Source organism: Lampetra planeri, chromosome 21 (genome assembly GCF_965212315.1).
Source record: "Lampetra planeri chromosome 21, kcLamPlan1.2.h2, whole genome shotgun sequence".
Lineage (NCBI taxonomy): Eukaryota > Metazoa > Chordata > Hyperoartia > Petromyzontiformes > Petromyzontidae > Lampetra > Lampetra planeri.
Window position 1 is genome coordinate 11,391,400 of NC_136127.1, and position 14,456 is coordinate 11,405,855.

A 14,456-nucleotide genomic window follows, 5' to 3' on the forward strand; every position below is an offset into this window, starting at 1 on the left:
CGCGCGTGCGGCGGAGGGATACGCACTTCCGCTTTGAGACTCAGCAGCAGCCTCACGACGGTGACGTGTCCGCTGGCAGCGGCGGCGTGCAGTGGGGTGTAGCCCTTCTTGTCCTTCCAGTTCACGTCTGCGCCGTTGCTCAGCAGCATCTTCACCACCTCCGTGTGGCCTGGAACGAGTAAAAAAACAAACACCACCCAGCGGTCGGCATTGGTGCCGGTCGACGCCAAACGCGGGGAAAAAAAAAATACCTCTGCGTGGCACGACTGAGGCGGGATGATTTTGTGGAGCGCGCGAGGCCGCCGTCGATTTAGTCGGCCAGCTCTTATTTTAGCCGTAGTCGTAGTCCGGTCGACGACTACCTGTGGAATTTAGTCTCAGCCACTGGATTTCATTGGAGTCATTCTCTTAGTCCGGTCAATTAAATCAGTCAAACGTTTCGTTTCTGCGATGCAAAAACGTTTAGCAGCCAACCGTGCCAATCGCACCTCGGGTTAGCACGGTTGGCCAAGTACGGTGCAAAAGAAGTTCAACATACATACACACATAGAAGGGGAAATATGATAGACGGGTCTCGGTGTAGACTTTCTAGAGGCAAGGTTAGTGGAGCACGGAGGGGTTTGTGATACCCACTGGGCTGCTGCCAGGTAGTCCGGAGGGGGTAGCACAGCAAGTTTGTTCTTTAATTCATCCTTGTCCAGAGTTTGCATGAGTTTCCTCCAGGTACCTATCTCCGACTACCTCAGTAAGACTTTCACAAATAGTTATAATTGCATTGCGAGATGACCAAGAAGATTCATGCAATGGGGAAAGTTATCCTTTTATCCGAAAGACCAAGTTGACATAATTTACAAAGGCATGAGATTCAGGCCTGTAATCTCAGGAATAAAATACTTATTTAACAGCCCGATGTCGATCCTATGTTGGATGAGGCGATTCCCCACGCTGCGTCAAATATGGAGGGGGGAGATGTTAGACCATACTTCACCGTATTTGGTCTGTGTGACTTGGTCAAGCGAGGTGGGCACCCATTATCAGTTTGGCTGTCACTCACCCCTGATGTCAGCCGTGGTCTGAGTTCAAACTAAGGTCGCCGGGATGACGGAGCAGTGTGCAAACCGGTGCCGCCACCCATCAAATCGACAAATTCAGCGCACTCAAAACATCACCGAGATCGCTCTACCCCCCCATGTTTCAATGGCCACAAAAACTTTTGCAGCTCAGATTTAAAAAAAAAAGCTCATTTTGAAACCCACATCAGTGTATATTTTATGTGCACTGACGTAAGGAATGAGGTCATGCTGTCACGGGGTAAGCGCAGCAGATTCCAAAATAAAGGCACGAGAAAGAGCTTTCTAGCGGCGTCCGCCAGGGTTTTCTTTTCACGACTGAGGGTCAAAGCGCTCTAACCAGACACCGACGGGAGAAATGAAGACCTCAATGTTCAGCCAAGCGTTCGTGCAGATTGTGCAACAGCGAACCACTCAATGTCCAAAACAACACGCTCATTGCAACACTGTAATCTAGAAGCCATGAAAAGACAAAGCTCCCCAGTATAGCCTACAGACTGCTGGGGCAAGTGCTGTTAGTGGAGTGCCTATGAAGGCCGGCACGGTGGTGTGGACAACACTAGGCCCGACTGCCTTTCGTCTCACCAATGGCTGTTGTTTACACACTGCACCAGGTACTAATTTAAGGCCGAGTAGACCTAAAGGAGGGCCACGACGGGTTCAGCAGATATTCGTCACCGATGTTTGCCATGAGTGGGAATCGAACTCGGGTTGCCGGGTTCGCAGCGCAGCGAGTCAACCACGGCGCCACCGATCCACACGGCGCAAACTCCGGTCATCCTTGCAGCACTTTCAAGTGCGCTTCTGCGGCCGTCTGGAATGCTCTTCCTTCCCATACTAAGAAGCCACTAGAGCTATGCAATTCTAAATATAGATTTAAAACGAATTTCTTTAGACCTGCCTTTTTGTGTTAGTTTGTTTTCCTTCCTCCGCAACTCCGATAAGCACGGTTGGCTACGTACGGTGTGGAAGAAGTTCACCATGCATACGTGCAAAAGAACACTAACCTCGAATGCTTCACACCCGCTCGCACGCATTGTACTCCGTCCACCGTGTATACGTACCATGTACGCCAAGACGCACGCGCAATGTGAGAAACAGCACAGGCCAAAAGCAGTCGCAGCTGTCTTTCCAAAATAGTGCTGCCCCCCTCTCACAGTCGAACAATGCAACCTTTGTCGCGTGTTCCAAAGAGGCTTGTCTGTTAATTAAAAATTAAATTAAAATTTTTGGTTGCGGATCACAGACCCAAAGACCCAGCATGCCAAGCTGCCAGCTACAAAAAGCGCCGCTGAAAGTGTAATAGAAAAAACTCAAGAGTGGTTGTCCTATGGATAGACTCGCCCCTGCCATAGGAATGTGGATTTTCCACCACTGGCTCATGGTTGTTATCAGAAGATGAGCACTACACATAAATGCGCCCAATCACTTTTACACTTTTTAATAGATAAGAGTTAAGATTGTTTTAATTGCGCATACTCGTGAGAATGCGGTGAAAGAGAAGTTGGGAGGGAATTCCTAAGACAAGTAGTACGAGGGAAAGAAACAGAGAGAGTAAAGTTGCAACCAGTGGTGTACCGAGTTGGGGAGTGTATGAACAAGCGAGTTAGTGGGCGATTGAGTGGGTGGGCGAGTGTGTTGTTGTGACCTGGCGGTTGAACAGAGTGGTGGATGAGATGCACAACAGCAAGTCCCGGTCTACTGAATCCTCCGCATGGGTGGAGGAATCAACGAGTGAAGTTACATGGGACCAGCAACCGTGGCAGTCGCAATACAAGAGTGATATGGAGGCGACCAACTGGGCGGTAGTACCGTCCAGTTCACGGAGGAGGGGGAACGCAACCCGAACGGCACAGCCGCACGGGCGACCGCTCACCCATGTAGCCGGCCCAGTGCACGGCTCTCCGCTCCCTCTTGTCCATCGCATTCACGTTGGCGCCCTTGGAGATCAGCAAGTTCACCATCTTGGGGACAGACGCGTCGGCAAACATAGTACGGGACACACAGGGCAGCACAACAAAGCATCAGGACACAGATGCAAGTGCAGTACACGGGGATACAGGGAGGAACAACAGGCAATATATTAAGTATATGAGATACAAGGCAGTACAGGATGTTTACAGAGATGCAGGGCAGTACAGAATGTTTACATGAGATAAAGATACCGGATAGTACAAGGCAGCACAGGGTAATCAGAGATACATGGCCGTAGAGGATGCTTACGGAGATGCAGGGAAATACAAGGAGATACAACAGGGGAGTAAACAAGGCAGTACAGGGCAGGACAGGGAGGTGCAAAGAAACGACGGTATGAAAAAGACGAGCACAACATGTACGGGCCGAGTCAAAGTAAGGAATGAAAAATAAGACGCAAGAGTCTGTTAAGAAAATGGGAAACACTTGATATTTTTGTTGGCCGACCTCCAAATGGCTAAAAATACCAGACAACTTTTATATTCAGCCTCTCCTTCTACGCGGATGCCAACACAGTCTCCAAGGATTTTGCATTCAAAGATGACCTTCTTAAGGCGGTCGCTGTAACTCCGGCGAGAATAGGAACCGATGATGTTGCAAAAAATGGACTCGACTTTGAGCTCATCAACAGCTGGGCCGTGCAAAGCCAGTTTGCGGTGTTTGAGATGACTTGTGGTGGTTGATGGCTCGATAATAGCAGCTTGTGTAAAAGGAGCTTGATGGATCGTTGTTTTGCGAGACCACTACCCACGCAAGAGCATTAGAGATGGTGAGAGAGTGGGAAGGCCTTCATCCAGCAGTTGATAGATGATTGCTTGTGGGTAATGGAGGTCGAGACGGCATGCGGTGGTTTACGAAGCGATGAAATCACCACGTGTGCAGAAGAAGATGAATCGTTGCTTTTACAATGAAAGCAAACCCCACGCCAGACCGCGAGAGATGGCGATGCTTTGGGGAGTTCTTAATGCAGCAGTGGACAGATCACGGCCGAATGTGACAGCTGCAAAAGCAGCTTCTGCCGACACATGAAACAGGCCCTCAATGTTTCTAGCGCCCATGGGTTTGGAAGCAGCGCCGTCCATCCAGCGGCAGTGGATGCCATGATTGCGTGGTGGAGCGCTTGCTTCTCGTTTGAGGTTCGAGCCCAGCAGCCACCCTGGTTAACACCGCGGGGTGTATTAACCACTAACACTACGGTTCCATCTGCTTCAAAGTGATGAACGACACAGATTCCGTGACGCGATTCAAAAAGAGGGGGTCAACGCGAGCATGGTGTAACGCTCCAAAATCTGCTACATTTGAGAAATTACGTTGAAAATTAGATGGGTAAAGCCTTCGTAACAATGGCGCTCCCTACTAGCGAACTAGATTTGTCTGTGAAAATTGGTGCCTCCGTGACTTGCCTTGCACTATAAGAACGGAGCGAATAGCCATCGCGCAACTAATTAATTATCGAGGCTGTCCCTACATTCACAGGCAGGCATCTACCTGGCCAGCTAACCTGGTGGGCCCCCTGGGGGGGGGGGGGTTAGACAGCGGCAGTAACCAGCAACTACATTTCCATGGCGACCGATCGCGGAAGGAGTCCACAAGAGCGGGCCATGGAAAATTTGCATCTTAATTGAAAACCCGCTGCGTAATGAAGCGCGCATGTCAAAAGGCACCTACAGGAGGGAAAGACACCAACCGGTCAATTACAATCAATTTACGCCACAACGCTGTCACAACTGCGGCGTGAAGTGTCGCGAGCGTTGACGTATAAACTAAACTCGAATCCGCGAGGAAAAAGCAGCCGCCGCTGCGCAACAACGGTCACGTTGACGGCGGACACCCGAGCCAGATCGATATCCTAACAGCCACGCGCATTGATTGCATTTTTTTCAGTTTTTATCATTTCTCTCTTTCTCGCTCTCTCCTAATTTATCTGTCAGTGCTGTTAGTGCACGCCTCGGTAAGCCCCGCTTGTGTGTGCGCACACACTCGCACACAGGCACGCACACACGCACACCGCTGTCCTGCGCGACCTGGGAGCTACGTCGGGAGGTACAAATATGAGCTGTAAAGTGCAGAGAGGTGCTAGGCGGTGAGGAAAGGTGCAGAAATGTACTTAAGGGATGCTGGGAGTCACTTGGTGGTACAACACGGTGCTGTGTGGTGTAGAGAGGCAAAGGGTTGCTTTGCATACGTGGTTGAACAAGACTGCACAGAATTCGACAGGGATGAAGAGAGGGTGGTGCAGGGGAATGGAGAGAGAAAGGATATGCATGACATTAGCGGGCAAATACACACAGGTGCAAAGTGGTGCAAAAAGGAATAATCGTGAAAAAAAGCTTCACATGGCTCATTGGATTCTTCCAGGATAAATAATGACTCCGAAAGATTCCAAGTATGACACACAACAGCACACGGCAAGGCAGAAATGTAACGGAAGTTACAATTAGTACAGAGAAACGCAAGCTGGCGATGGGGAAAATCGGCGGTACAGAAAGCAAAGAGGGGTAACAGAGGGCACAAGAAAAGGCATGGCTTTGGCAAAGCAACACAAAATGGGCACGATGGTGAACATCACGGGGGCAGCGGGGAGTTGGGAGGTGGTGGCATACCCCTCATCATTGCCTACTTTATTACAGACCAATTCAGACCTTATTTCGTCACCCCGTGCACTTATAAATCTCAACCTTCATCCTACAAAGGCCCATCACAAGGGAGAAACACAAACAAATTAGACAAAAAATAATTAAAAAAATGTGTCGGTATTGAAACGGCTGTACGCCGTACGGACCTGCAAACTAAATTTCCCTGCACAAGGAAACGGGGAAACCGTATGGTTTGACAAGTATGAGGTGGTGGTGTTGCGTGCGAGCGCACGCGAGGCCGACCTCCAGGTTCCCGTTGAACGCCGCATGGTGCAGCGCGGTGCGGCCGGCTCTATCCGACACGTTGACGTTGCTCAGCAGCGGGATGAGCGCGTCGGCGCACTTGATGGCGCGGTTGGCGGAGGCGACGTGCAGCGGCGTCTGCCAGTTCTTGTCGCGCGCGTTCACGTCCGCCGCGTGCCGCAGCAGCATCTGGACGGCCGCCTGCGACCGAGCGTCCGTTAGTTGGCCGAGCGGATTTTTCGGCCGGAACATTTTCCTCCCGCTTATCGACGCACTATTTTGTTGTCCTTCCCCTACACCCCGGAATGGCACGGTTGGCTACGTACTGTGCGAAAGAGGTTCAACACACATACATATACATACTATCCGTTATGAGAACCCATATCGAACAGAGGTCTGGCAGCTCTCACCAGCATTGGTTCGAGCGATCTCCGACTCTGCTGATGAGACAGTGAATCTTCACCTGAGGACGGCTGCTTGCGTTGTGGCCAAAACGTCGTGAGAATTATTTTATTATTATTTTATTATTTCCATTCTACGTGACTTTACCGAAAGAACCAAGAAGATGAATCCGTGCAGTCACGAAAGCTTTAAATCGAGACAGTAAATGTCGAAACTGGTTCAGAGTTTTTGCTTGTGTTGAGGCAAAGCACGTCCAGAATGCCGTGCAGCTGATGGGATATGTAAAAAAAACATGTATTGTTTTATGTGGAGGGACAGATAAGTGAAGGAGGCGTATTATCTGCTTGGTATTTTCGTTATCCGGATTGCCCGGTTTCCTTCCACGTGTAGCCACTCATTGACAGTGTGGCTAAATTTTGCGAGGCTCCCAAACCCATTGGGGCTGCGAGGTGCGTAGGATATGACAGTTCAGTACGGCGACTTCTCAAATGTCTCTGTGCAGAGTTTGCATGGGTTCTCTCCGGGCACTTGGCAATGAAAAATGCTGCATTGGGATGCTTGGCCAAACACCCCAATGCAGTGGGTAAACGGCAAAGGTGCAGAAATGCAACTGCTTGCTCACGCCACCGTTGGCGGAAGGGCTTCCACTTGAGGCCCCCCTGGAGAATCTCTCTAGAACGCCAAGTCCAGTTTTGCGAAACAAAAAAAGAAACCCTTTTATTTTATCAGGCAAGGCCTGACTGAAGTGGCTTATCAAGTGGAAATTTTATAGCAGCCAAAGACTTCATGCGCATGTTTTGACACGTGGGAGGGAAACACCGGAGGACCTGGAAAAAAAAATCCACCACGACCACGGGGAGAACTTGCAAACTCCAAATATACAGCAGCAGGCGTCGTCAGGGTCAGGATCAAACCCACGACCTCCTGTATACCAGGCGTGCTGGATAACATCTGGCCACGGCGGCGCCCCACGACACTCGGACAGCTTCCCCGCGAGACGGCATCAGCGAATGAAATACCGCGCTTGAGCACGCGGCGCATGCCGCCCCGGTTCGCTGCCCCGTAACGGCGTCCGTTCCGAGTGCTTCTCACTCGCCCGCTTGCTCGCTCGGTCGCGTCCTATTTTACATTTTAATCTATCTCTGCGTTTGCTTCCCCGGAGGCGTCCAGGCAAAAGAGCGGGCGGTGTTTGCGTCCGTCTGTTTGGAGTGGGTCAATGTTGATCTTGACACGGCCCCTGGATTTTAAAAAGACGCCAAACCTTAACTCCAAGCTCACTCGCCTCCGGGCGCGAGAGTTTAATGACGGAAGCCCGATTCTCATCGGAACCGCTGAGAGAGTGGCTCTAATGTGGCGCTCGTCATGCACAGCACCCCTGCTCAAGAATAAGCCAACTCAAATAAACGTGACTTTAATATTGAATTTAAAACACTTTTGAGTGTGCCAGCAGCATTCCTGATATGACCCGAGACAGACCGAGTTCTAGAGGCAGGGGAACCAAGCAACCGAAGGCTCACGGCCCCTCCTTATTTTGTATGTATGTATTTTGAACTTCTTTTGCACTGTACATAAGTACCCATGCTTATCTGGTGCCGGAGAAGGACAACATTTTAGGCAACTGTTAGGACCCGTATGCAGTCAAGGTTCCATGCAGGCGGGTTAAAGTGTGGGTCACTCTCAACCTCATTTGAGATGTCTGGCCAGGGCGGAAGAGTAGGCCAAATACCCAGATAACAGTCACTGGGATTGGCCATGAGCGGAAATCGTACTCGGGTTGCTGGTTTCGTAGCGCCGTGCGCTAACCACCACACCATGCTTGCATGCACGCACATTCACACCCACGCAAGCAACACCACACACACACACACACACGCAAGCTCACCTCGCTGCGGGAGGCACAGGCCCGGTGCAGGGGGTTGAGCCATTTGTTGTCCTTCGCATTGACTCGAGCACCTGCGAATGATCGGCATGACAAGACGTCAACGTCACGTTTGATCGGTCGGGCAGCTGCGAACGATCAAAAAAGCGACACATTGCGTCGCGTTCACGTTCAACGGGAACGGGCGCCTGCGAATCATTAAAGCGGCAAAAACACGTCACGTCACTTTCAATTGCTCGGGCATCTGAGATTCATCAACAGGGCAAACCCATCACGTCAAATGCTTGGGTAGCTGCCACTGATCGACACCGTCGCGTCACATTCACCGAGGAGGTCACTTCACGAGTGACACATCTTCACCCGTGACACATCTTCACCGTGTAGCCGACACAAGATTGTTGGACCAGGTGCGGTCAGTGACCATCTATTAAGGCCAGAGGACAGTGCACGAGGCGATGGTGCAGACAACACCACTCTCGGCCAATTCACTGTATTTTTTTTTAAAACAGTGTCCACATGCTTTGCGTTTTTGGTCCTACATGTTTCACGTAGCGGTGTTCTGATGTCAGTAGTGAGGTTGGCAGAAGCATCAAGGAGTCTTAGACGTTTCAACACCGCCACCCACACAGAGATTCTTAGAATGTCCACGACATTCTTGAGATGTTGCGTGCGGAAAGCACGACGCCGGTTAGGTCGTGCGTGACAAACTATTACTTCTACCATGTGGTATGTTGACAGAACAGATATGTTGTCTTTTAAAACACGCCAAACACTCAAGCAATATCACAAGTCACTCCTGTGCCGATTCTAGGAATATTCGCGAACCATGGTCATAATCTAATTTGAAAAGTTTTTTTTTTTATATTCTTGGTTCTTTCAGTAAAGTCACGTAGGTAAAGATTTTTTTTTTTTAAATCACGACGTTTCGATTGCAACACAAGCAATCATCATCAGGTGTGACAACCACAGCAAGAAATTTTGAGGAAGGTTAGCGTTTCGATTAGCTGCGATTTCGTCCCGTTGTCTGTTCAAAGCTCTAACAGATAAGTGGAATCCCTCCCCGTAGAGGTGGTTCATTCTAGATATTTTCTTTTTTATTTTCTTTACCTACATGACTTTACCGAAAGAACCAAGAGTATGGATCCTTGCCGTCACGAAAACTTCAAATCTAGAACGAGTTTTTTTATGTCTCATTTGTACAGCCCTATGCCAATCCACTGCTGGATGAAGGCCTCCTCATTCCATGTCAACACTGAGGGTTGTTTGACCATATCAGCTTGCTAGTCCATGTGGGTCGGTGATTATGGATGAGTCCAGGACTGGTCAAATGTTACTCGCTACGGATGTTAGCCGATGGTTGGTAAACAAATACAGGCCGCCTGGTCCATTGCACGGAGCACCAATACCTGGGCCACCACTCGTTTACACTGTCTGGCATGTTCTGTCTCATTAGTTCTGCCTCGTTTGTTCCATTAGCCCGTAAATCCTAAACGATCCATTCCTACATGCACGCACAAGTGCACGTATCACGTGCGTAAATGTTAATGTTGATCGATTCTTCGCCGCATGCAGAAATGGTTGCAAGGTCGTGCGTAGGGTCAGGATGAGGTCGTGATCCATTTCAACAATCGATTCCTTGCGTGAACCCAGCGACCACGAGTGGCTGTAGGGGTTGAGTGCACCGCATCGTGTGCAAATCAAAATAGATTGATTCTTACGCATGACACTGGATACACATATTGTAAATCTATGAACTGCTGCAACATTACTCGCCTACTCCTGCCCACCTCCCCCGTTCTGAGCAGCACCCCTCCTGACAAACGAGTCGTGAGACTCCGTGAGAATTCCCTCGGTAAATAAAGAAGCATACTTCGTGTCACCCCACTATTTTGAGATGCGGTTGCATTTATACATTTTTATTAGTTAGGAAGAGTTATGCGTACACGCATGGATTATGTAACGCTTCCTAACACGTAAAGTACTGCATGAGCAGCGTGGATGCCGCTGGGAAGCTACGGGAAAAAAATAATTCATTGACACAAGTTGTCCTTTTCAGCGCTCTGATCAGTGTGGTCGGTTTCCTCTTGGCTGCATCCAGAATAACACCACAACTTTGGGGCGCCACGGTGGCTAGGAGATGTAAACAACCCCGCCTGGTATGCAGGAGGTCGCGGGTTCGATCCCGACCCTGACGCCTGTTGTACATTTGGAGTTTGCATTTTCTCCCCTCCACATTTCGAGTATTTCGTTGATAGAAATTTCCACATTATAAGCCACTTGATCGAGCTATCATTTGAGGTCAGGTCTCTTCTGAAAGAGAGCTACATTAGCTGAGTGGGCCTTACCTGGTAAAATAAAAAATAGTTTATAGCTTAGTTTAGTTTTAAGATTAAAGTTGGGCTCTAGTGCATCATCTTTACCAGAGTTACTGTGCCCCATTGTTTTACGTATGGCCCAGACAGACGGAGTAGGTGGATAAACGCTGTCATACTGGTAGGAACCTCCTGGTTACACCAGCCCACAGGGGATTATAGTGTCTGTCCGTCCGTCGTGCAAGGAGGGGAGGGTGGGGAGGGGCTGGGTGGGGAGGGTGGGGAGGGGCTGGTCACCCCGTGGTGCCCTTATAAAACTCAACGTTTAACCTACTCACGCCGGCTTGTGCCCGCCATCACAGTCGGGCATATTTGCGGAAAACACCACGCCGCCGTTGACCCTGGCCATTGACCGAGCAACGCAACGTTCCTACCAGCTCCCTCCGCAGGAATGTGTTGCTTAGTTGGAAAGAGTTACAAATGAAGGAACGTGATTATCAACGAGTAACTGACAACACAAGACAACAGATGTTGACGAATGTTGTTGATCTTCTCCAACACTCCACGGTGTCTTCAGGGGTCGCCCCACTCACCGGAGAGGATAAGGAGCTCGATGATGTCGGGGTCACCGAGGAAGGCCGCGGCATGTAGGGGGGTCCTTTTCTCCGAGTCCTGAAATAAATTACACCATCATAGTTACATAATATAAAAATTACATGATCAAGCCACATCAATCAACACGTGGCTTCCCACACACGTGTGTGTATATATAGTGAGAATATCGTGGGGAGCGGTAGTGTAATGGCTAGTGCGCTTCGCTATGAACCCGGCGGCCGAGTTCGATTCCCGCACAAGGCTAACCACCAGTGATGATCATCTGGACCAGTCGTGGGCCTCCCCAAGGTGGACTTAGGCGTCAATGAGTACGAGTCAGTGTGTGTAAACATCGCCACTGGAGAGAAAAAGGCGGCTGAGAATTGTACTGGCTGTAGACCACGTCACCCAAAATAACCCCGATCACTCCCGCTGGCTCCCAAATTAATTCCGGACAAATATCAAGATCACACCATCTTGAGGATCCTCCACAGATCCTGCCTGCCTCTGCCCTCCTGTCTCACTTGACTCCCCTCCACACGCTCTGTATGTATATTAAACGTCTTTCGGACCGTATGTAGCCGATAATGCTAATCGGAAGTGTTCTCCCAGCCTTTTCCCTCACTCTAATCCCCCTCCACACGCTCTCCCAGGCCTCTGTCCTCTCATTCTACTCTCCTCCACGCACTCTCTGCTCCAGCAAGCCAGGTATTCGCGCATTCTGCTCTGCTGTCCAAATTGTCTGGAACTCCCCACCCCCCCTGCAGCCATCTGGAGTGTCGACTCAATGCTCCTTTTCAAGTCGAGGATCAAGACCTTCCTCTTTCACCGAGACTCCCTACAAGTGAATGCCTTTCTCTTTAAAATAAACATGCCCAGTCTCGGTTGCAGCTTCCTGAGATGCGGTTGCATTTGGACACTGTCTAAACACACATTGCACCATGGTTGCTTTTACCATGGAGTTTATTTTTTTCTCAACTGTATTTCCGACTGTGCTCTTATTGCTCAATTCAGTTCACGAAGAAGCTCCCAGAAGGGGAGGCGAAACGCAGAACATCGTGGCGAGCAACACGCGGTACAACCCGAATACGCGTCGGAGAGCAGAGGTTGAACACAATAGGAGGAACTGTGGGTAATAGGCACCTGTTGACCGATGCGGTCCTGTGTTCAGACACAAGATCTGAGGTCTCAACCACCCCCCCCACCACCCGGCCCCCAGATACGGCTGGGGGCTCAGATTAACTGCACCCACGCCGGCTCAGTAGGGCTAGAGGGCTAGTCTGGAATTTCTGGTTTGGCAAGAAAAGCCAGGTGGACAAGTGAAATCGAGCGAGAAAATAAATATTGACAATTGTAAACCAAAGTCTATGGATCAAATCACCAATATTGCGCTGGATCTCATATCAGATCTCGAAAGCCGAGCAGGGCAGAGCCTGGACGGTGCTTGGACGGGTAACCATCACGTATGAGACAGGCCATCTGTCACAGGCTGTTCCGGGAGCTCCATAGCAGTGTGCAGAGGGCGGCGAAAATAATCAATGGTTGTAACGCGTTGCCGGGCGTGAGAATTTGGGACACTCACCAAGGCGTTGACGTCCTCCTTCTTGTAGATGAGAGCCCGCACCTCATCGGGGTCCCCATTGAATATCGCTTGTATCAGAGGCGGCTGCCAGGAGACAAAAGGTGGCGAAAGCATTAGAGGTTAGGGTTCGAGTCGGGGCTAAGGTCAGGGGTTAAGTTTCGGGGGATGGAATGAGGGTTGTGGTTTTGGTAGGGCTGGAAGATTAAGAGGCGAGAATGAGGGTTATGGTTTGGGTTGGAACTCGGGCTTGATTTTGAGTGAGTATTGAGGAGGAAGTTACGAGTGGGGTTAATGTTATGGTTAGAATTAGTTGGGGTACTAGGTCGCAGACTCAAACTCGCAGTTCCGCTTTATTCGCATAAATCACACAAACACACTGGGACGGCTTGGTTACAAGTGAACAAACAAGATCAAATGGCATTTCAAACACGACTGTAATGTAAATCGAAACGCAAAAAACAAATACGTAGTATTTTTAGAAAGGCTCCAATAAAAATGTACAACAGCAAGCGGGCACGGTGCAGCAATGCGAGCCAGAGAGTTGTTGCAGCCGGCTGGACAGCAAAGTTCTGACCCGCCCTATCTGTGAAAAAGCGCTTTATAGCTCATCGGATTCCTCCAGTATAAATACACATTTAGATTCTAATCCTGACTGGCAGGATCGCGTGCGGGTGCTGGGCGAAGTCGCCACTCCCCCCAACCAGCCCAAATCGCTTTCACCCACAGGGCTCTCAGCGGCTTTCGAATCGGCAAAAAACAACCTCGTGCCCTCCCAGCCGTCGTTAGCATAACCGTGGCCCGGACAGAAGATACGTTGGCGGCAGCGGCGTCGCTTGGGTCCACAACGCGCATTGTCAGTTCGTGTTTTAGCTATCGCAACAGCAGCAGCAGCTGTGTGGTCGTTGTGATTTCACCGTCCGGTGCTCCTCCTCAGCCACGCGGTGAACATTATTTGGATTGCTTGAGTGCTCTACATTTTCACATCATGATAAGCCACTTCGTTGAGCTATCATTTGTGGCCAGGTCGAGTCTCAACAAAAATTGCCAACAGCTCAGTGGGCTTTACTTTGATCAAATGTAAAGTATAGTTTCAGTTTTATTTATGCATTTCTAGAGATTAAGCTTCCCTTTCCTATACTTTGCACTCCTATCGCGTTTTTGTATTGTCTGTTGTTGTAACGTTCTGACCCGCCCCAACTGGATATCTGCTAAAAATAGATTTATAGCTCATCGGATTCCTCCAGGATAAAGGTTTCCGATTCTAAAGCACCGGTGGTCCAGCACTTGGGAAGGCAAGGTCTGGTGGTTCGTGTAGATTTGCACGTGTGTGCGCGCATGTACAGCTCTGGGCTGCTGCCGCATGGCCAGAAGGCAGCTGTACACCACAAGTGGGTTAGCAAACCTGTCTGTGCGGACCATCGAGTGTTATGCCCTCGAACGTGTGGTGGCTTTTCTATGCTTCCTTCCCACATGCAAACTTCCAATACATAAATTACATTGTTATACTGTATAGGTACGTTACAATTCAGCAATTGGGGATCTCCATTCAAGAATCAATTCTATTTTGCTATCTCACACGGATTGTTTCCCACTCACATCGTATTGTCTGCTCTTTTCGTCATGTTATCATCAGCTATGATCTAGCCACTGCTGTATTCAAGCTTCCCAAAACCATCATGTCCCTTGCAATCGCGCACACGTAACAATTCATCTCGCACCTGCAGATTTCGTTTACGCAACAATCTTCGTAAATCGTAATTAACC

General features: G+C 49.7%; 1 protein-coding gene across 5 annotated transcripts in view; it reads right to left on the bottom strand.

The window, feature by feature from the left end:
- Positions 1-14,456, bottom strand: part of LOC144724678 (serine/threonine-protein phosphatase 6 regulatory ankyrin repeat subunit A-like) — a 58,542-nt gene that overhangs the window by 32,857 nt on the left and 11,229 nt on the right. For 4 of the 5 annotated variants that reach the window (XM_078603988.1, XM_078603985.1, XM_078603989.1 and 1 more), the window contains exons 2-7: positions 12,693-12,776; positions 11,110-11,188; positions 8,208-8,278; positions 5,924-6,124; positions 2,947-3,034; positions 27-169 (exon numbers count right to left, since the gene is read on the bottom strand). In XM_078603988.1, the coding sequence (XP_078460114.1) occupies positions 27-169; positions 2,947-3,034; positions 5,924-6,124; positions 8,208-8,278; positions 11,110-11,188; positions 12,693-12,776 (666 nt within the window). The other variant, XM_078603990.1, reaches the window with a different exon arrangement.